General features: G+C 44.0%; 1 protein-coding gene across 4 annotated transcripts in view; it reads left to right on the top strand.

Moving 5' to 3' along the window:
* Window positions 1-24,152, top strand: part of MPHOSPH9 (M-phase phosphoprotein 9) — a 2,191,511-nt gene that overhangs the window by 1,396,638 nt on the left and 770,721 nt on the right. For all 4 annotated transcript variants that reach the window (XM_044068924.1, XM_044068922.1, XM_044068923.1 and 1 more), the window contains one exon: window positions 8,824-8,888. In XM_044068924.1, the coding sequence (XP_043924859.1) occupies window positions 8,824-8,888 (65 nt within the window). The remainder of the gene's footprint in view (window positions 1-8,823; window positions 8,889-24,152) is intronic.

Below are 24,152 nucleotides of genomic sequence, written 5' to 3'. Positions count from 1 at the left end.
ACATCATGCCATGGATGTCCTTCTGTTCTATGTTGCAGAACTCTCTCCCACCTGTCTTCTCCCTACATCATGTCATGGATGTCCTTCTGTTCTATGTTGCAGTATTGTCTTCCACCTGTCTTCTTCCTGCATCATGCCATGGATGTCCTTCTGTTCTATGTTGCAGAATTCTCTCCCACCTGTCTTCTCCCTACATCATGCCATGGATGTCCTTCTGTTCTATGTTGCAGAATTCTCTCCCACCTGTCTTCTCCCTGCATCATGCCATGGGTGTCCTTCTGTTCTATGTTGCAGTATTCTGTCCCACCTGTATTCTCCCTACATCATGTCATGGATGTCCTTCTGTTCTATGTTGCAGTATTGTCTCCCACCTGTCTTCTCCCTACATCATGCCATGGATGTCCTTCTGTTCTATGTTGCAAAATTCTCTCCCACCTGCCTTCTCCCTGCATCATGCCATGGATGTCCTTCTGTTCTATGTTGCAGTATTCTGTCCCACCTGTATTCTCCCTACATCATGCCATGGATGTCCTTCTGTTCTATGTTGCAGTATTGTCTCCCACCTGTCTTCTCCCTGCATCATGCCATGGATGTCCTTCTGTTCTATGTTTCAGTATTCTGTCCCACCTGTATTCTCCCTACATCATGCCATGGAAGTCATTCTGTTCTATGCTGCAGTATTGTCTCCCACCTGTCTTCTCCCTACATCATGCCATGGATGTCCTTCTGTTCTATGTTGCAGTATTGTCTCCCACCTGTCTTCTCCCTGCATCATGCCATGGATGTCCTTCTGTTCTATGTTGCAGAATTCTCTCCCACCTGTCTTCTCCCTGCATCATGCCATGGATGTCCTTCTGTTCTATGTTGCAGAATTCTCTCCCACCCGTCTTCTCCCTGCATCATGCCATGGATGTCCTTCTGTTCTATGTTGCAGAATTCTCTCCCACCTGTCTTCTCCCTGCATCATGCCATGGGTGTCCTTCTGTTCTATGTTGCAGTATTCTGTCCCACCTGTATTCTCCCTACATCATGTCATGGATGTCCTTCTGTTCTATGTTGCAGTATTGTCTCCCACCTGTCTTCTCCCTACATCATGCCATGGATGTCCTTCTGTTCTATGTTGCAGAATTCTCTCCCACCTGCCTTCTCCCTGCATCATGCCATGGATGTCCTTCTGTTCTATGTTGCAGTATTCTGTCCCACCTGTATTCTCCCTACATCATGCCATGGATGTCCTTCTGTTCTATGTTGCAGTATTGTCTCCCACCTGTCTTCTCCCTGCATCATGCCATGGATGTCCTTCTGTTCTATGTTTCAGTATTCTGTCCCACCTGTATTCTCCCTACATCATGCCATGGAAGTAATTCTGTTCTATGCTGAAGTATTGTCTCCCACCTGTCTTCTCCCTACATCATGCCATGGATGTCCTTCTGTTCTATGTTGCAGTATTGTCTCCCACCTGTCTTCTCCCTGCATCATGCCATGGATGTCCTTCTGTTCTGTGTTGCAGAATTCTCTCCCACCTGTCTTCTCCCTGCGTCATGCCATGGATGTCCTTCTGTTCTATGTTGCAGAATTCTCTCCCACCCGTCTTCTCCCTGCATCATGCCATGGATGTCCTTCTGTTCTATGATGCAGAATTCTCTCCCACCTGTCTTTCTCCCTGCATCATGCCATGGATGTCCTTCTGTTCTATGATGCAGAATTCTCTCCCACCTGTCTTCTCCCTGCATCATGCCATGGATGTCCTTCTGTTCTTTGTTGCAGAATTCTCTCCCACCTGCCTTCTCCCTGCATCATGCCATGGATGTCCTTCTGTTCTATGTTGCAGTATTCTGTCCCACCTGCATTCTCCCTACATCATGCCATGGATGTCCTTCTGTTCTATGTTGCAGTATTGTCTCCCACCTGTCTTCTCCCTGCATCATGCCATGGATGTCCTTCTGTTCTATGTTTCAGTATTCTGTCCCACCTGTATTCTCCCTACATCATGCCATGGAAGTAATTCTGTTCTATGCTGCAGTATTGTCTCCCACCTGTCTTCTCCCTGCATCATGCCATGGATGTCCTTCTGTTCTATGTTGCAGAATTCTCTCCCACCTGTCTTCTCCCTGCGTCATGCCATGGATGTCCTTCTGTTCTATGTTGCAGAATTCTCTCCCACCCGTCTTCTCCCTGCATCATGCCATGGATGTCCTTCTGTTCTATGATGCAGAATTCTCTCCCACCTGTCTTTCTCCCTGCATCATGCCATGGATGTCCTTCTGTTCTGTGATGCAGAATTCTCTCCCACCTGTCTTCTCCCTGCATCATGCCATGGATGTCCTTCTGTTCTATGTTGCAGTATTGTCTCCCACCTGTCTTCTCCCTGCATCAAGCCATGGATGTCCTTCTGTTCTATGTTGCAGTAATGTCTCCCACCTGTCTTCTCCCTACATCATGCCATTGATGTCCTTCTGTTCTGTGTTGCAGTATTGTCTCCCACCTGTCTTCTCCCTACATCATGCCATGGATGTCCTTCTGTTCTGTGTCGCAGTAATGTCTCCCACCTGTCTTCTCCCTTCATCTTGCTCGTTATTTGGATGACTGTCTCCTTGGTGTCCCTTTGGAGTTTTCCCGATGGGGCTAATTTATTCTGAGGATTGTATGTGTGGACGTCCCTTTTATGGCTGACGTTCTAGGAAGCCAGTGTGTGATGTCCCATGTACAGACAGTAGATTGAAGCTTTTGTATACAAGCCGGACGTCTGGTCGAGTAGCATTATACTACCCATATGTAAAGAATAGCGGCCCCCCTCCCGCATATAAATAATTCAGAGTTGTGCAATACCACAGCAATTCTTGTAGACCATTTTTGGCCTCAACAGCTCTTCTTAGGCCTCACTTAAAAAAGAAGCCCTTCTTTTTAGAGCCTCACCTGGGCCTTCTATTCCAACTGTTTGGCAAACCTCACCCAGAGATGCAAACTGTCAAAAGGCCTGATGTTCATCGTGTTACCCTGCTGCAGTCATCACACTTGGGTTATCTGCCGTCAGGCGGTCCCGCAGTCGGCACGAGTTCCAAAGTCTTGGTCCGGCATCTGTTGCTGTCACTTCTTCCATGACGTCAGTACGACAGGGGTATAAACGAGGCAGCCGACGCCATTTTTTTCAGTCTTTCTTGCCGTGCGGTGCCCGAAGCAGAAGCAGTTCGCAAGTGCCGGTCGGCCGACTCCTGAGATTTTCAAATCGAATTTCAGACTGTTGGGGAACCTTTTCTTGCCTCAGACCGATGTCAGAAAGTTAATAATTGCATTTCTTGTGGGAAGCAAATACCTCATAAGGATTTTCATTCTTATTGCATTCCTTGCCTAGGCCCAGACCACGACGTCACAGGTTGTTGGCTTTGTGCTAGGTTTAACAAACGAACTATTAAACGTCGGTTTAATTTCGCCCGACATTATTTTGGTAGAAAATTTAATTATACCATGCCGTTGAAGCAACCGACGACCAGGATGCATAAAAAGCGCAAAGATAAGGACAGGCAGCCGAGATCCAAACCAGACACCGAGGCCTCCTCTATGCCAGTTGCCGGTTCTCCGATTTTACGTGAGGCACTTACGCAGCCCCTGATGACCGCCGATTTAGATCCCCAGGCTGCATCCGACTCCCAAGCGGAGATTGCTGGGCCTCCACAGCCTTTATTTTTAGGTGCTTCCGATTCCATTGCTGAAGGGGATTCCGGTGTAGTTGAAAGGCCTTCAGTTGCTGAAGGTGTCTTCAGACTGACTACACTTACTATTAAATCCTATGCAAAGCTAAAAACTCCTTTAAAAGTAAAGAAGCCTGTACAGTAGTCTCCAGTACAAGGCCCCATACCTAAGAAACAGATGCTCAAGATGGCTGAAGACTTAATTACCCTAATCAGGGGTTCCCACCCCCCTCCTGACAAAAGGCCTAGACAGGAGGAGGAGGACGGTTCGTCTGACCAGGTCTCCATTTCCTCAGACTCTTCTGAGGAACAGGACTACTGCTTTCCCCCATATGAAGAATCTAATGCTGAAGAGTCAATTCCTTCAGCTTCTCCCCCAGAAGACTACTCTTTTGGGGAAACTTTACATACCATGAGGGAACATTTCCACTGGGAAGGCCAGGATTACTCTGATTCTAAGAAAAGGCTCCGAGAGTTCCTTTTACTACCCCAGCACAGACCCCTTGCTATTCCACCTGTGTTAGACATTGTGGATGATGTTTATTCAGAATTTAGCCTTAACCCAGATTCATTACCTCCTGCACCAGTCAAACCAGATAGATACTACAGAGTCCCTGACTCACACAAATTCCTATATAAAAGCCCTGTTGCTAACCCAGAAACCATTTCCCAGGGTCCCAAAGGGGTTAAGGCGTCTTATTGCTAAAAATCCTGTACCCTCTGAAAAGGATTCTAGAGCACTAGATAGATGGGGAAAGAAAGTATATACCTCAGCTACTCTAGCTATGAGGGCCTTAAACTGCCAGTTTCCCATGCTGAAATATCAACGATATTTGATGTCTCAATTAAAACAAAAAATGCTCACACATACAGAACAGCCTGATTACAAGGAAATGCAATATTTGTTGCATGCAGCAGAACAAGTGGGAAAACATACTTTGCAATGTGGATTTGATTCATTGGAAGCTTCTTGTAGAGCAGCAGTAACTGGGTCTGTCATTCGTAGGCATGCTTGGTTAAAAGAACAAACCTTACCTGATCATGTTAAAGCAAAGTTATGGGATGAACCTTTACAGCAGGATGTTTTATCTGGTGAGAAAGCAGAAGAGGTTTTAAAGAAAATGGAGGATAAGGCAAAATGTATGCAGATGGTCAAGGATTTTTTACATGTTCAACCCCCTCGTTTCAGTAGAAATTGGCCAACCAAAAACTGATCCTTTCCAACTTCTGACAGAACACAGAGGGGCAAATACAGATGCCCAAGGGGCAGAGGTCAGCCTCAAGGGTCTTACAAGCCTCGACAATGGGGTGCCACAACCCAGAAAGGAGGAGAAGACAGGCCAAAAACTTTCAGAAGACAATCACAATGACTTTTACCCCTCAGGCTGCTAAGCAAATCCCTCTTGGCAGTTCCCTTGGGAGGAAAACTAAATATTGTATCTCAAGGTTACAGGTTCCACTTTCACACTTTACCAAGGAAAGAAGGAATGCCAAACCTGCCACCAAATCAATGGGCAGAGGCTCAAAGACAAATTACAGCTCTCATGGATATGAGAGCCATTCAACACGTTTCTACACAGGAGCAAGGACAAGGATTTTACTCAAGACTCTTTCCGGTTCCACGAAAGGGCAAAGCCTGGAGACCCATTCTGGACCTTTCAATTCTAAACACATACCTGGAAGTACCCAAATTCAAGATGCTCACACTACAGCAACTTCTTCCCATGCTGGGCAAGAAGGCTTGGCTGGTAACGTTGGACCTCAAGGAGGCATACCTGCATGTCCCTATCAGACAAAATTGCAGAAGATACCTCCGATTTATAGCAGGTCGAACTCATTACCAATTCTCTGCACTGCCCTTTGGCTTATCTACTGTGCCCAGGGTCTTCACAAAATGCCTGGCACCAGTAATTGCATACTGCAGGCAAAGAGGAATCCAAATATATCCATACCTGGACGACTGCCTTATTCAAGCAGACAGCAAGGACATTCTTTTAAAACATCTGGCGTTTGTAAAAAAAACCTACAATGTTGCCTAGGGTACACAGTAAATGAAAGGAAATCAAAACTAGTGCCCTCACAAGACATAATATTCCTGGGTGCCAGCTTAAATAGAATGGCCCAGATGGCTTATCTCACGCCAGACAAGCAAGAACAACTGACTCAGTACTTCAAAATGATGGCAACAAAGACCCAACTCCCTGCAAGAAAAATTCTGCAGGCCTTGGGATTCATGGCATCTTGCATACTACTACTACCATTTGCAAAACTGCATATGAGGAAATTACAGTGGTACCTGAAAAGCGTATGGACTCAACACAGCCACAGCTTGGAAACAATAATACCACTAATTCCCTGCCTTCAACAGGAGTTTCTATGGTGGGCTCAGGCATGTCACCTCAACAAGGGTCAGCCTTTCACCTTGCCCACAGACAGGCAAACAATGACAACAGACGCATCAGATTACGCCTGGGGGAGCACACATGGCAGGACAGTGTATTCAGGGCAAATGGTCTGCAGATCTAATGCATCTCCACATCAATCAAAAAGAGATGCTAGCTGTACAAAATGCCCTAACAGCTTTCAAGGACCTCCTGCATCCAGGACAACTTCTAATAAAGACTGACAACGCCACAGTGATGCGGTACATAAACAAACAAGGGGGCACACATTCCTACCCCCTATGCAGGCAAGCAATGACCTTGTGGAACACAGCACTGATCTACCAAGTTCAACTACAAGCACAATTCCTGCCAGGAAAGAAAAATACATTGGCAGACAGACTAAGCAGAAATATCATGGATCCTCACGAGTGGGAACTAAACCCACAAGTATTCACAATGATAACTCAAAAATGGGGGAGCCCAGACCTAGATCTGTTTGCCTCCCCCCAAAACTACCAACTGCGAAAGTTTTGCACAAGGACATACCACACACTAGTTTGGAAAGTGGACGCCCTCTCATTCAGTTGGAAAACACTAACAGTGTATGCCTTTCCTCCACTACCTCTTCTGGCAAAGGTGCTGCTAAAAGCCAGATTAGAGAGACCACAAATGATACCTACTGCTCCAGACTGGCCACGCCAACACTGGTATCCAATATTAAGGAACATGGCTCAAGGCCCACCATGGATTTTACCTCAAATTCCTCACCTGCTGACTCAGCAAAACAATCAGATTTTACACAGCCAGCTCAAGACTTTAAATCTGGCTGCATGGCAGATTATCTAAACAACCAGTCAACACTTCTCTCTACAGCTGTTATGGATGTCATCCTGGAGGCCAGGAGACCCAGCACCAGGAAAGCCTACTCAGACAAATGGAAAAGATTATGCGCCTGGAACCAGGCTAAAGGCCAAAATCCTCTTGTCCCAAATATTCCTCAGATTCTGCAATATTTAACTGAGATGTTGCACAAAGGCCTTTCCTTTTCATCTATAAAGATCCACGCTTCAGCTATTTCAGCTCATTACAACATGGATCCTCCCATTTTTTCACATCCATTATTAAGACAGTATCTCAGAGGGGCTAAGAACATAAGACCGCCCCGAAGAGCACCACCACCAACTTGGGACCTCAATTTTGTTTTGGAAAATCTTACACTACCGCCCTTCGAGCCAGCTTTTTCAGTTGATTTACAATTTTTATCATGGAAAACTGCCCTGCTGCTAGCAATAACTTCAGCACGAAGAGTCTCAGAGCTACAGGCCCTAATGGCAGTGGAGCCTTTCATCATTTTTCATCAAGACAGAGTCTCTTTACGAACTAACCCTTCCTTTATGCCAAAGGTAGTATCCAGTGTGGCTCTAAACCAAACCATTCATTTACCCACCTTTTATCCAAACCCCCAGAATAAAGGTGAAAGGCTCCTACACTCTTTGGACATTCACAGACAATTACGTTTCTACTTGGATAAAACAAAGGTTTTCAGAAAATCTGATCAGCTCTTTGTATCCTATGTTGCAGGATCTCAAGGAAAGCCTATATCAAAACAGACCATTTCAAAATGGATAGGACATTGTATCCGTTTCTGCTACACACACCATGGGAAGCCTGTACCTGGTAACATTAGGCCTCATTCCACCAGGGCTACAGCAACATCAGCAGCCTTCCTCAGAGGGGTACCAACCGAGGATATTTTGGAAGCTGCAACTTGGAGTTCAGTGCACACCTTCACCAAGCACTACCACCTGCCTCTATACTCAAAAACCAGAGCTGGCTTTGCCACTGCAGTTCTTCAGGGCCTGCTAGCTTCTCCAAACCCCGTTTAGTACCAACCGCCCAGCCTTAGCTTTGGGATTCAACCCAAGTGTGATGACTGCAGCAGTGTAACACGATGAACATAGTACAGTTTTGTACCTACCATAAATGTAGATGTTCGAGTGTTTACATTGCTGCAGTCCAGGTTACCCTCCCACCTTCCCCTCTTCTTACCTGGGTTTTGCCTATAGCTCTCTGTTTATACAATCTCTTAAGATGTATTTCTATATGGCGTATTTGCTTACAGCTGTAGCTATTGTTTTCTACTTACGTAATTTACTTAGGATTATGCATTGCCTTCCTATTTGGGGGCACCTGACATCTGGGTCAAGAAAAACTGAAGAAAATGGCATTGGCTACCTCTTTTATACCCCTGTCGCACTGACGTCTGGGAAGAAGCGACAGCAACCGACGCCGGACCAAGACTTTGGAACTCGGGCCGACTGCGTGACCGCCTGACGGCAGATAACCCAAGTGTGATGACTGCAGCAGTGTGAACACTCGAATATCTACATTTATGGTAGGTACAAAACTGTACTTTATGGCTAGTTTGGTGCTGCCTGTGGTGACCTTTCCTTAAATTTAAAGTGGACAGATATAATCGTGAAGCTGTATCATTACGGTAAGTACATAACTTTTGTTTGTTGTACACCAGCTGGTTAAATACTTTTGTAATGTTTCCAGCCTGACATGTTGGGACTGTTGGGTCGGTGACTTGAGTGTTTGCTTTTTAGTTGACAGGAGATGACTGCTCATTTTTCACACTAGCAGCTTGTGTGTAAGAGTGTCCTGTAGAGAAAGAATAATAAAGTATAATCGTACGAAAATCATTTCTAATGCTGTGATGTTAACACTGAAATTGTCTTTTACAACAGGACTCATTAAATATTACAGAAAATAAAGTAATTGATGCAAATACGAGGATACTGGAACTGAAGAGGTGAGTGACTGAAACAGTACCTCAAAGCTTGTGAAAGAATAAAATGGGATTGTAGTTTCTTGCTTTTTGTTTATGCAGCCAAAAGCTGAATTGCCTGTAGAAATGAAAACCTTTTTTAAGAGTTTGCATTATTTGATGAATTGTGGATTTAAATGTACAGATTCTGTTTATGTATGGTAGTCTGTGTTGTATTTATGTATCAGTTATGCAGGGTTCATTGTAAAATCTTCGTTTGGTTGGAAGTCACCTGTGACTTCAAGTAACTTTGAAAGCAGTAAAGCCACATATGAGAGATCAGAGTTTCAGCAGTAGTAGTTTTAACAGAATTATTTACTTCTGACAAATACACTCACCCTCCTTGTTTGTGTGTGCCTTGGGACCCGAATTGTCATTAGCTAGTTGTGTAGTGCTGGGCAAAAAGTACGTTGTGTTTTCAATAGCTGTAATTGCGTAAACTGAGTAAGAGCAGTACATCGGCGGTAAGCGGCTTCTACTACATCGATGTAGCTTTCCTGGAGTGTTTGAAATGCTCACTAAGATGCAAAGACGCAGGCTTCCTTGAATAAAGCACGTCTGTGGAAGTCACGTACAGCATAAACATAAAAAATTGAATAAGCTAGATGTTACTTTCACATTATATTTTAGTAATACCTTTGTTGTACTGGATACACCATAAAATACAGTGTGTAGAATCTGTACCTTGATGTAGGTTCAGAGGTGTGTAATAGATTAATGACCACAAGGGCCTTTTTTAAGCCTAGCCTTGCATCCTATATCTCTGACAAGTTCTGGTACCCTTGATAAGTGTAAGCAGGGTCTTCAGAGATGAAACATTTACAAGCAGGGGCCTGGGTGATGAACCATTTACAGGTTGCCTTTTGCAAACATACGTGACAAACCAGGGATGAATTTCCTGATGTTCATCGTGTTACACTGCTGCAGTCATTACACTTGGGTTATCCTGCCGTCAGGCGGTCCCACCTGACGGCAGAATAACCCAAGTGTAATGACTGCAGCAGTGTGAACACTCGAACATCTACATTTATGGTAGGTACAAAACTGTACTTTTCCCTGTTTCCCGTCCAGTTGTCCAGGTTACACTTGAATTGGGTTAAGGAGAAACTCTGCTTCACATGGATGGGGAAGCCTTTTCTAGAAAAGGGACAGCCTCTGGGATACATACCTGTCCCTCCAGCAGGTCATATTCATATCACAGGCAAGGTTTATTTCTTTAGAACAGGCAATTCTGGTGCTGCTTGTTTTGTGGATATACAGGAGGTCCATTATGGTGGAATCTGACAATGCCTTGTATGTCAGCCATAGATCCCCCAGCAACAGCCTATAGGAGACAGAATACAGGGATAGGGCCCTGAGGCGGTCTGCATAGGACAGAAACAGTTTGCATTGCATATCAGGAAAGTATTGTTTGGCTTGTTTTAGGTTACTTTTCACTTTGTTAGTATAAACCATTGCTTTTTATTCAAAAAGGTTAAACACCAGAGTTGCATACAGATATGAAAAGGGGTAGCTAGGCTCCAGTGGGTGGGTTGTCTTCTGTACTATTCAGCATATGACATCTCTTTCTGTAAATTCCAATGCTGAAGACCAGAAGTGCTCCCATAAGTTCATATGTAATTACCAAGCTTGTAGTTGACCATTGTAAAGCTTAGCCAAATGACCCAGAAGATTTATGATGCATTAACCTCCCTTATCAAGGAGCGCTATGGCACATACCCCACAGGCGAATCTGCAGTTTCCCTTCCTCATAGTGAGTGTGGACTCGTAGGTAGCCAAGATGACACTGAAAGGTTTGATGTGAAAAGGGAGTGGGAGTGTACTGCAAAGAATGGGGTGCAATGTGAAAAGGGAGTGGACTGCAAAGAATGGGGTACAATATGAAAAGGGAGTGAGAGTGTACTGCAAAGAATGGGGGTGCAATGTGAAAAGGGAGTGGGAGTGTACTGCAAAGAATGGGGGTGCAATGTGAAAAGGGAGTGTGAGTGTACTGCAAAGAATGGGGGTGCATTGGGTTCAATGTCTGTCATACCAGCAGGCTCTGTTTAACTACTTGTGAAGGACCCATGTCCCTTTTACTCAGTGCAGCCAAGTCATGATGATGCATGACATGATGTCACTTGTCAGTCACAGAAGCACATGTTCCCCACAACTTCCAAGTTATTTCTGCTGCTCATGCAGTTTAGCTCTGTCCTTGGTATTGCAGTTAACAGGTTCTTGTGTTTGCGTGCCCTTTTGGTGATTTTTTTGGCATAAATTATGTATTCAAGAAGAATAGCTGAAGAAACAACCACTTGTGACTGATGGGATGGCACCTCTCAGTGAGGAGAAGTGTAGAGATTTGCCTCAGATTTCTTCTTTTAGGATTGTCTGGATTCCTTGTCTCCAAGACGTAGATTTATGGCTTCCTTTGGCCTCTTGAGTCTGTTAGAGACTGGAGTCATCCTGGAATTGCGGGATTTGTTTTGTTTTCCAGCATTCAGTACCCTCAGGGAAGTTGGTTATGGAGTAAGACTTCTAAGGCTGCCAACCTAGGGAGTACTTCCCATGGTATTTGAACTACCTTTCCCCAGTCAGGTCAGCTTGTTTCTTTGGCTCCCCCAGCATGATTGTCAGATTGGCTGCTTGAGTCTGCAAGCACCCCCCCCCCCGAACACTACTGTCCATTATTTTCCTCTAGCAGCCTGAAAGACCACCTTTTGTCCTCACATTGAAGTGAAATACCGAGTGGTCATTGGGGGGGGGTGAGCATTCCCTGAGTCTTTACCTTTCTTTGCATGACTAGCAGACAGATTGGCCATAGGGTTGACATGGTGGGCAGAAGGGTACATTTCCCCCTGCCATGTTGGGCTTTAGGGGCCCTCATCAATATGTCTCACGTGTACATGCACCAGAGCATACTGTTGGAGACCATTCATTAGTCAGGTAACTGGGAAGAGCTGCCCCCTCGCCCCGAAAATCTGTCACAGTAATACCACCTCCACCCCTTTAGGCGCTTATGTTTTGCAGTGTTTGATAGGCTGATGAGTGTCAAGGGGAAGTGTGCCTGCATCAGCTGGTCTGGCTCATTTTCTTCCATTTTAGAGAGTGATGTGGGCAACCTGGTAATGGATTTTTTCCTTAGGCAGACATGGCCTTTCTAGGCTGTGACTAAAGTCTCTGTGTGGTGCCTGCTTTATTTCCAGGCACTTCCCATATTTGTTAACAGACATGATTCCCTGCCGAGTAGCTTCCCACTCATTTGAAGGAGTAGGTCCAGCAGGTGTTGTAGGCATGTCACCAAGCAGTCTTCCATTGTCTTACTTCCTGGGTCGGTAGACCACTTTTACTCCTCCTTATCTACCTCCTTTTTTTGGATTGTGAGGGGTTAGAGGAGTCATTTTGGGGTCTCAGAGGCATTCTCTGAAACTGTGCAATAGTAACAGAGCTGGTCCCCTACTTCTGTTGGATGCCACTGCTCTCCATAGTCCCATGGGAGTAGGCTAATCTTGGTTGCCTAAATGAAAGACAACTCTGTCTCCAGGGTGTGCAGTGAAAGGTCACCCTCACCCTTCCACTCCTACTGTTGGCCCTTAGCTCTCCAGTCCTCTGGATTTTGAGAGATCCCTTATTTATCTTCTTCTGGGGAAGTGTTGTGATGCTTGACAGCTTTTGCCCCTTGGTCCCTTGGTTTGCTGTCCACCTTCTTTTGGGGGGGGGGGGGTAGATTCACTGGTTGGCCTTCTAGCCCCAGAGCAGTTTTAGCCTTCATGTTGGCAGGACCTTAGGGGGCTTCCCTTCTGAGCCCCCTTTCATGGAGGAGGCAGCTTGTTGTCCTCCCCCATTCACTTTGGGAGGGGATTCCTCTTGATCTCACTCTACATTGCTGTTGGTTAGGGGAATCTTAAAGTTAGTCCTTCCTCCCCCTACTTTATGGTTGGGGTCCATTTTATGGGGCTAATGTCTGCCTCCATCCTCTGGCCAAGAGCATTCATTCCCTTTGAGCACCTAGCTTCACTGAGGTGAGCGTTGTGAGAGTTCTCATTCTATTGAATGGGAATCTATACAGCTGGTCTCACCTAACCACTCCCTTCCCTGTCAAATGGCAGGGTCTATTCTCATGTTGAACCATTGTGTCATTATCTTGGGTGACTTTTTACTTTGAAGCATGGCTTGACTTCTACTGTTAGAGAAGGTGGTCCAAGGGGCCTCAAGTGGACAGGATGCTGATAGAGCTGCCTTTAATGGCTTAGCAGCTCCCTTCAGACATGAGTTAAAGTTGCTTCCTCCTTACGGCGAGATGGCTGGAAGTTTAGTTTGCATTTTGCTTCCTATAAAATCTCTAGTCTGCTTAGCGATGTCCACCTTGACAAAGTATGGGTAAGGTGAGTTGCTGGAAACCTCTGTTCATATTCAAATGGAAGTGGTTCTCTGTGGGAGCAGATAGTACCCTGTACCACCTTGTTTAGATGGCTTTAGGCATCCAGGAGTTGTGGACGTCTGTTTTTGGTTCTCCTTTCCAGTCTGGTTTCCTCTTGTCCTTGGCGGGCAGAATGGGAACTTGGCATTAACCATTTGGTAGACCTGCTCAGTGTTGGCTGTTCTTCCTTGTTTCGTTGTGGAGTTTGAATTTCTTATTTGGCAGTTGTGCCCATCAGTTGTGATGCCTCATGGTCCTGTGGTGCGGGAATTTTGGTAGTGATCAATTTTACTCCTGTCAACCCAGTGTTTTGGGGCCATCTCCTATCTCTTTCTTTCTACATGGGAAGTTTTTTTTCTAGTCCTTTCCCCTAGAAGGAATGGGACCTGGATGGATTGAATGGACTCCTAAGATCTAAGAGCATTCTTCTCTAGTGGAAGGGGAGATAAACCTCCTGTGTAGGAAGAAAGTGTTGTATCTACATGGTCATTCATCCCCAGGTTCCTGGAGGAGTAGGGAGGTTTCATTCTCTTTCATTCAGAGAGGGAAGAGACACTCTGTTCATGAGGGAGTCTTGCCAGCCCCTGTAAGAATTGCAGCCTCTAGAGCTTGTGTTGTCAGCTGTTTGCAGGCTTGGTTGTGTTAACTGTTTTGATTAAATAAAGTTTTATCAGAACAAGATTGGCCTGTCTGGTGTTCATAACATGCCATGGAATTCGGAAAGCATTGCTACTTCTGTTTTCTTTCCTGCTTGTTGTGCCTCCCATTACCTGCCTTTGGCTTCCAAGCTTGGTTGTGTCCCTAGTGTCTGGATGCTCCTTTTTGTCACGCAGATGTCCTTATTGCAGCTTTGAGGCTGACTGTTATGGCTTGGTATTTAGGTTCATAGGTAGGTACGAGGCTGTTGGCCCTAGGGCCTATATAAGCCTAGCCAAAAGGTACCCTGGCTTTCGCCACCCAAGAAAATTATTTTCCTGTGCCACTGTCGAGCAGAGCCACAGAAGTGATCCCCGGGGTGAATTTCCTATCTCCCATCCAATCATCAAGATTTTTCTTGAACAGTGCTAATGAGGAGCTTTGTTTGATATAGATAGGTAGTTTGTTCCAGAGTATGGGAAGTCTCTGGGACAGGAATCTATCCCTCCAGCATGTTCTGTTTATTGTGGTGACGAGGTTTAGGTCCCTAGAGCGTGTAGCTCGTAGGGATTGGGATTTCTTTAAGTGGAGCATGTCTAAAAGCTCTGGGTTTGACATAGCTGTGTGTGTTAGGCAGAGATCGCCTCTGGGTAGGTGATATGCAACGGAGTAAAGCTGCAGTTTTTTGAGACAGTCTGCATAGGGCATCTCTTTGAGGCCGGTAATCCTCTTTGTGAGGTATTTCTGTGGCCTTTCCAGTTGTTGTAGATGTCTTGTGAGGTACATACCAAAAGGGGCATTGTACTCTATAATGGGTCTGATGAGTAGAGGGGAACAATGACCTCTTTTTTCCTGGATGAGAAACCTTTTGTGATGAGGTATGCCACATAGAAGGATTTCCTGACTACTGTGGCGATGTCATTATCAAAGGAGAGACTACTGTCCACCTGTGTCCCAAGGTCTCTTATCACACTTTCGGTGTTAAGTAGACTACCACCTATGTGGTAGTTCATGGGTACTGAGTTTTTACCAAAAGGAATGACAATGCACTTTTTGGCATTGAGCTTGAGGCCATGGCTTTGACACCAGGCATCTATCTCAGCAAGGCCCTTTTGTAGGATGTTCACATCTTTTGGAGTTTTGATTATGGCTCCTAGTTAGAAGTCATCTGCAAACTTCGTTAGCCAAAGACCTTCTGTGTTGACCTGTACTTCAGAGAAGTAGATACCAAACAGGAGAGGACCCAGGACTGAACCCTGTGGTACTCCACTTGTCACTGGTCTGAAGCTGGATTTGCAGTCTGCTACTTTCACAGTGTGGGTTCTGTCAGTGAGCCAGTTGGCAACCCATCTTGTGACATAGGGATTTATACCTAGTTTAGTGAGTTTATCTATAATTCCAGAGTGGGGGATGGTGTCAAAAGCCTTGGCAAGATCTAGATAGGCTGTGTGAACCACCTTACCCTCATCTACGGCTTTGGTGACTGCTTCAAAGAAGTCTATCAGGTTTAGGAGACATGATCTGCCTTTTACAAACCCGAACTGGGTGGGGTCCTGAATTTGGAAATTACCAATGTCATTGTTTATAAGTTCCATGATGATACGCTCCATAGCCTTGCAGACCAGGCTCATTAGGCTAATGGGGCGGTAGTTTCCGGGGTCTGTGGTGGCTCCCCCTTTGTGGAGTGGGATAACTGTCGCTGTGCACCATTCAGTGGGCACATAGCCTGAGGTGAGGCTATGATTGAACATGGTACTTAGGTGGGGTGCCAGTTCGTTCTGTAGTTCATGTAGAACACAGCCTGGGATGTCATCAGGTCCCATGGATGCTGTGTTCTTGGCTTTGGATAGTGTGTTTTTTACCTGTGCAGTCATGATTACAGGAACTTTGCATTCTTCTGGTTTAGAGATGGGCCCTTTAGGGGATGACAGAGGGGTAAAGTTAGCACTGAACCTATCTGCCAGGATGTTGGCAATATCCGTTGCTTCTGTATATTTAGTGCCATTGTGCTGTAACTCAGAGCAGATCTGAGTGTTGCCATTGAGATTCTTGACATAGCTATAGAATGCTTTGTGGTTGTCTTTAGAGTCAGTGGCGATTTTGTTTTCATAACTAGCTTTGGAGGATTTTATGAGGGATCTCAGCTTCTTACTGAAGCTGACCAGGGAGTTTCTCCAATCATGGGATTTTACTCTTTTTTGCAACAGTTTCTTTCTTCTGTTGGAGAGTTTGTTTATGGCAGGGAACCACCAGATTGGCTTTCTTTTTTTTGGAGGATAGCATCTTGGTTCTGTTAGGGATTGCATGATCCATGCACTCATGTAAGTGCTTATAAAGTGCATTTGTGTAGGATTCAGCAGTCATACCTCTATTGTCCATCAGCATGGGTGTCGTGAAGTTTGCCACTTCTGTCTTAAGAAGCGTGAAGTTGGCTTTGTAGAAATTTTTTACTGTGGTTTCCCTAATGGGGGGTGGGGGAGGGATGTGGATGTCTAGGGTGATTAGCTTATGGTCAGATCTGACCAACGAGGAATTGACCTCTGGTGTGGAGCACCGGTTGCCCATGTTGGTAATAACCAGGTCTAGGATATTGCTGCCCCTGGTGGGGATGTGGATAAGTTGATCCATGGCATTGGAATTTATGAATTCCAGAAAACGTTGAGCACAAGAGTTGGTACATGAGTCGTTTTCCCAGTTAATGGTAGGATAGTTGAAATCGCCCATTATTAGGGTGTTAGGTTGTACCGTAATATTTTCCAGTGTATTAAGAAATGAGGAGTGGGAATCCTGGGGCATGGTGGGGGATCTGTAGCAAGCTACAATTTGGATTGCGGTCTTGCCCAGAGTTCGTTGCACTTGGATAATCTCGGATGCATTATGCTGAGCAACTAGCCTGGAGGTGTGGATATCCTTAATGAATATGGACACGCCTTTAGTGTTTCGGTCCAGGTTAGGTGGCCGAAAGGTGTGGTATGAATTATAGCCTGGTAATGCAGGGGTACTCTCTGGAGCCTTGAACCAGGTTTCTGTCACTACACAGATGTCGATGTTCTCCATTTTAAGGAGTGCCTCGAGAGAGTGCATTTTGAGGTTTAGACTTCTAGCATTGAGTAGCAATACCCTCATTCTTCTTGCCTGTACCTGTTAGGGTGGTGAATTTGTCATTTGAACCTTGCCAAAAAAGGCACTATAGGGGTGGCTAGAGCCTTAGCAAGTATCCGGAATCCTAGGGGCGACAGGTGCAGGCCATCTCTGGCAAAGCATCGTGGCTTGTCTATCATGTCATCCCAGGCAGACGGATACTGGATCCGCTTAGAATGACACCAGAAGCTTAGCCAGTTGTTGAAGTCGATCATTTTTGTCCTTGTACTGTGGTATCATTCTGGGTGATGGCAGGATGCTACTCAGGGCTAGGGTCATACCTGCCTGGGCTACAAGATCGGACAGCTCCTCCATGTCCCTTTTCATGTAGTCCAGGGAGGTACGTCTCAGGTCATTCACACCATCATGGACAATGACAGAGTCATATTTGTACTTGTTGTGGAGTGACCTGAGTGCATGCATTATGTGGCGGATCCTGGCACCCGACAGGCAGCTGACAGTAACTTTCTCCTTGTTTAGCCTGGTGAGTGGAGCATCAGTGTGCCTGACTATAGAGTCACCTATGACTAGAGTGTTGGGTACGTTTCACAGTAACATTGTTGTAGTGGAGTCTGTTGTGGCTCTGTGATTGTTGGCTCAGATGTGTTTCACTGCTTGGGAATAAACCCAGTTATAGGTTCACCAAGGGCTTCTGATAGATTTAAGAGGTGCTGTCGTATACTTCATTCATCCCTGTTTAGATTGATAATTCTTCCATTTACCTTGGGCTGATTAAAGTCTCTGAAAGTGTATATTTTTCTTTGTTGGCAAGGGGGTGCTATATCTTCATAGTTATTTCCAGGTTTTAAGCAGGCCCAAATAAGAGGGAGGAATTTTCTGGGCTTCCCTAAATCCAAACTTCTGGCCATTCTTCCAATCCTAGATATCCTGTATGATTCACTTAATGGTGCTACCTTTGGAGTAAGAGTCTTAACTGCCTACTCCTAGGAAACCAAGCCATTTTTATAGGTTCCATGACCCCCACAAATACATGTATAAGAGCCCACTGGTTGATCATTGGTGTTGTTTGTAGATATCCAACAGAGAGTCTACTGTGTCTTCAATCAGGAACCCTATTCCCAGTGGCAAGAAGAGTAAAATGTCTGAACGGTTTGGTAAGAAGTCTTACCCCTCAGTTATCCTGGCACTTGGGTCTCTCAAACTGCTAGTCTCATATGTTGCAGTTTCAGGAGTCCCATATTAACCATGTGAGGCAGAAAGAATGGAACAAGGGACTAGAAAGAGGATGCTTGATTTGTGCAGCCTCATTTCCCAGGATGGCAGGCATTCCATGAAATTTGGCTAAATGCAACATGCAGGATAGCTGTCACGATGTATTTTGCAAGGAGGCATGCCTGGCTGAGAACACAAACCCTAAACAAGGTGCTTCTGCATGGAACCCGTACAAAGAAGGGTTTAATGGACTAGAAGAAAAGAGGAAAACCTTGCAACAGGTGAATGATAATTTTCATTCTCCATAACCAAGATGCATTAGCAACTGTGCCAGTAAAATATGTCCTTTCTGTCCTAAGCAAGGCATGAAGGGCAAACTGCTAAAGAGTAAGAAAGGTTGCTACAAGAAAAAAATGGCAAGCAGCCAGAGAGGGAAGCCTAGAATCCTTAGAGTCCATGACAACCAGAGGCAATAGGCATGGCTCTGTAAAGTTTGACTGTAACCCCATATTGGCCCACATTTACCTTGCATCTCGCTTCTCCCCTTCATATAAGCATAAGCAATAAACTGATCCATATCACTGTAAGAGTGGGACATACAAATATTAAAGCCAGGGGGATGAACTTCCTTTCTTCAATGTGTGTTTTTAACATGTAAAAAAATAAGTAAATAAAATCCTCAAAAAAATAAAGTTGCTGGAGAAAGAAAGTGTACAGAAATCAGGTGAGAAATGTATGAAGCCCCAAACCAGAATCACAAATACCATAATTCTGAGTTTTGTGGGTGTTGATGGGGCAGTAATTATTCATAACCCTGTGATGCCCATTGTATTGATATTTTTATCCTCAATGTGCACTGTATTGATCACTGCTGCAGTTGTAATAATCACTGTGAGTTCTGTGGCAGAAGGCCCAGTGCCAGCCTTACACCATTCTCCCTTTTGGCTTGGTATATGTCCATGCCCATGAGATGTCAGCAAATATTCAGAATTCAGAGAATGTCTGCCTGTGCCATGTTCAGTTATTTCTTGCTGCAGTGTGGTTTGCAAGATTTTTGCACCATGTATCTTTGTGAGTCTAGCAGCTTGGCCTGATCCTTCAGAGCTGGCAGGTAAGTGCTTCATTGATGATGCCCTTTCTTATTATAATAGGTACTGTAAACTGTTTAGTATTTGGTCCTTGGAGTTGGACATCTCTTAGAATTTAGAATGGAAAAATTAACTGTGTATCTAAGAGAGATTCCTTATAAAGACCATCACCCCATATGTGTTTTTTCTTAGGACTAAAGCACATTGTTACTCATTATAATATATACTGGGTTCAGAATAAAAGTGTTTAGTTAGGGGAATATTCTAGAAATATATCTAAACAAGAAGATGATTGAGGCGTTGTATATGTGACTGCCATGCATTTGACAAAGTGCAGTTGTTTCAGAGAGTTTGTTGTGCTATTGGGCATAATTACAAGTACTAGTATAAAGTTCTAGCATATATATTTGTGTGTGTATGTTCGTACATAACTTCAAGCACCTTCACTACTGTGTGTTGCTATGGCAGAGGCATTTCGCAGACCCAGTTCATTTATGTTTGATCATAATATAGTAGAACTGGAGAGTATTTGAGCAGGAATAAGATATTTTCATGCAAGCAGATTCTGACAAAGATGCACGTACAAGGGCATTCATTTTGCTTAACTTAGCTGTGTCAGAGGCTATTGAAAGAGAGCGTTCATTTGTGTATGCACCAGAAGTATATGCAGGAAGGGGGAAAGCCACCATATTGTGGTACCAGCTGAATCAAGGGAGGACCCTGAGTGCTTAAAATACAACTTTAGAGAAATGTACAACCCCCAGACAAATGTTACATTAGAGAGGCACTTGTTTTATACAAGAGGCCAAAAGCCAGGTGAAACTTTTGCAGCTTATATCACTGACTTGAAAAGTAAGACTAAAACATGCAGATTTGGTGACTTGAAAGATGAATTAATAAAGGACAGGTTGTGTGTGGTGTTAATAATGTTTTAGTGAGAAATATTTTGCTTTGTGACCGTGATTTAACGTTAAACAAAGGCATAGAGATTTGTCATATCCATGAGCTTCACAGAAAGGCACACAAGTATGCTTGCAAGTAATAAAAAAGCATGGTTTCAACAGCCTCTAGAGCAAACGTAGACCGTAAGTACATGGCAGCTGCAACCCTTGCGGGTTTTCCTGGGAGAGCCGTAGCTTTCTACTAGCAAGTTCCAAGACTAGCTCAGTGCAGTATAAGAGCGAGTCAGCAAAGCCCAAGTTAAGTCTTATTGTTAACTCTCGTAACTGCTTTGCCAGTCATGAGTCTAAAAGGGAAAAGTGCTTATTTGGTCAGCAATGCCACAAGTGTAAAAAAACTGGAACCATTTTCAAAAGTTTTTTAAATCAAGCAAGCCTCATTCAATTATTAAGAAAGGTAGCTCAAAAAGCAAGTTGGTCATGTAGAAAGCTGCAGCCCTACTTTCTGTATAGATGGTGCATCAGTGGTCGGTGAAAAGGTTAATGCAGTAGATTTGTTTACCAAGAATTAAGTATTTTGTACTGTCCTGATCAATGGTAAACCCACAGAGCCAAAGTAGACACTGGTTGAAAGTGTAATGTAATGTCAACAGAAACATTTGCTAAAGTGAGGGCTGGTGAGCAACATAATTTGGCCAATTGTGTGAAGCTTGTTACTTATGGAAGTGAAGAGATTCATACCGAAGGCTCAGTAGTGCTTTTATGCTATTCAGCTGGCAACAGTTGCAACTTGCTATTTTATGTAGTCAGAAGACCTATGCAGTCATTATTAGGTCTCAGAGACAGTTTAAGAATGAAACTGCTTTCTTTTACCAAAGAAGTACATCATGTAAACACGTCCCAGTTCCAGTTTTACTGATGCTATTTCCTCAGAGTATGCTGATGTTTTCAATGACAAGATAGGCAAATTTCCAGTTGTGTACTCCATGAAAGTAGACCCAGAGGTCAGTCCAGTGGTCAGACCAGCAAAGAGAGTTCCAATAGCTATGCAGGTCAAAGTCCAGTTAGACAAAATGGTCACAAAGTGTGATTTGTTCAGTCACAGATCCACCTGAGTGGGTGTCTTCAATGGTAGCTGCTCATAAGAAAAATTCAGATAAAATCAGAATATGCATTGACACAAGAGACTTGGGACAAGGCATGAAAAAGACCTAATCATCATTTGCATACAGTCGAGGAAATTGCCACCCTCATGCCAAATGCCACAGTTTTTCTGTCTTAGATGCAAAGAGTTCATTTTGACAAGTAATGCTTGATCGCAGATCGTCACTGCTGACTACATTCAGTACTCCATTTGGTAGATACAGATTCCTCAGGATGCCTTTTGAAATAAACACTGCCAGTGAAGTGTTTCAGCGTGCAATGGAGCAAATTCTTTCAGGCTACCCATGTGAAATAATAGTTGATGATTTACTAGTTGGAGGCAGTGGTGAAGCAGAACATTACAGAAACCTTAGGAAAGTTCTGGACAGAGCGTGAAGTGAATTTAAAGCTCAATCCTCTGAAATGCTAATTCAGGGTACCAAAAGTTACTTATGTTGGTCATTTATTTACCGGTACAGGCTTATGACCAAATCCTTCTAAGCAAGCACCCATTCTTGAGATGCTAGCTGCAGATAATGTGCAAGCCTTACAGTGTTTTCTTGGTATGCTTAACTATTTGGGCAAATTTATCCCTGACTTGGTGAGTTATCAGTGCTGTTGAGAGAGCTGACACACAGAAGCATTGCCTGGTCATGATTAGAACAAAACCAGAGAGCATTTGATAACCTCAAACAGCAAATTGTAAACCCACCTACATTAAGATACTATGATGTCCACAAACCAGTAGTTCTTTCCTGTGATGCTTCAAAGTTTGGTCTTGGTGCAGTTATTCTTCAGTAGGGCAAACCTGTTACCTGCGCATCTAGAACTCTTACCCAAACTGAGATGCAGTATGCTCAAATTATGGCCGAGCTATCCATATAGAAATTGACCATCAACCTCTAGTCACTATTTTAAAAAAGCCTATGCATTCAGCTCGAGCAACACTACAAAAAATGATGCCCAAATTGCAAAAGTATAATTTCAAAGTGGTCTATACAAAAGGCAAACTTCTTTATCTTGCTGATAACTTATCTAGGACACCCAGAAATACCACGGAACAGCTCGATTCAGAGAATTCTGACTTTGGTATCATGGAAGTGTGTAATTTTTCTACTATGAGACTTAATGAGCTAAGAGGTCATACAAAGACTGATGCAGTTTTGCAAAAGCTCAACCACTTCATCAATGTAGGATGGGCGTCAAAGCAATCCTGTGTACCGCCAGAAGTGCATCCTTACTTTCCATACAGAAATGAGATGCCGATGGAAGATGGTAACATTTTCAAAGGTCCAAAAGTTATTGCTCCTGCTTCCTTACATCGTGAATGCATTCATATTTTGCATCGTGGCCACCCAGATTCTGATTCTACCAAAAGAGGGGCTAGAGGACTAGTATTTTGGCCTTCTCTATCGAAAGACATTGATAGTGTTTTTTTCTTGTTCAATGTGTAACAGTACTAAATCACATTTGCAAAAAGAGCCACTTCACCGAAGCCAAATTCCTGAACTACCTTGGTCAACAGTAGCATTGACATATTTGAGTGGAACAGTCAGCATTACTGAAGTGTTGGTAGACTCTTAATCAAACTGGTTTGAGATCGATTTGCAACGTAGCCTAACATCCAGTGCTGTTATTACTAAGATGAAGTGTCATTTCTCAGTCCATGGTAGTCCACACACCGTTATTTCTGACAACGGTACCCAGTTTTACCAGTCAGTGTTTCAGACATTTGTAAAAAAGTGGGACTTCATCCATGTTACTAGTAGTCCTGATTACCCACAGTCAAACTGCCTTACTGAAAAATGCAGTACAGAGTTCAAAGCAATTACTAGAGTGGTCAAAGCTTGACGATACTGATATCTTCTTGAATTTACTTAATCTCAGAAACATACTGTGTGACAACCTACTTGGCTTGCCTGCTCAGAGACTTCTATCCAGGCAAACCAGAACAACCTTGCCTATCAGTTCTAGTTTGTTTGTGCCTAATGCTAAAAACAACAGAGCAATCAAAGCCCAACTTTTTAAGAAGGGTTTTTCTCAGAATTCCAGTTGTGATAAAACAAGCAGATTTCTTCATCCGGTAAAAGGAAAGACAGTGAGAATGCAAACGGCAAAAGTCTTTGATTGAATTGGTTAAGTGAGAGGTATATGGGCTGAGCCACGATCCTACTTAGTGGAATCTGAGGGTACACAATACAGGAGAAACCGCAGATATCTTTCTGCATCAGAAGCAGTATCGCGTCACATCATACCTGTGATTCAGACTCTAGATCTCAGAGCAAACCCAACAATGTTCATACCGAAGAACACGTCTCACTATCCATTCCCATTCCTGATGACGTCACAGTTGTCCCCAAAGTTGAACATTCCTTGAAGACAGTCCCCGTTGATAGATCCAATTCTGACTTTATGTTACATGATTGGGTCATATTTCCAGACCTAGTGTAAAATAAAACAAATTTAAGTACAGCCAAAAACATTGCTTACATATCATAATTATAAAAACCAAAAGCCCAAGGTAACTCTCGGAGTCGGTGTCTTGGTGTCCTTCAAGGGTCTATACTAGGTCCACTACTCTTCTCTGTTTTTATCCACAACCCTCACACTGCTATCCCTAAAGCTACGTGCATTCTGCATTCAGTATGCAGATGATTCCACTCTGATCTGCTCAGCCACCTCCCCATCTGAAATGCAAACCTTAACCCAAAATAACACTATCAAGAACTGGCTCACCAACCAACGCCTACTTCTGAACCCCAATAAAACT

This window comes from Protopterus annectens, chromosome 4.part0 (assembly GCF_019279795.1).
Source record: "Protopterus annectens isolate FY-2018-M chromosome 4.part0, PAN1.0, whole genome shotgun sequence".
In the NCBI taxonomy this organism is placed as follows: Eukaryota; Metazoa; Chordata; order Ceratodontiformes; family Protopteridae; genus Protopterus; species Protopterus annectens.
This window is presented reverse-complemented; position numbering and strand designations above follow the sequence as displayed.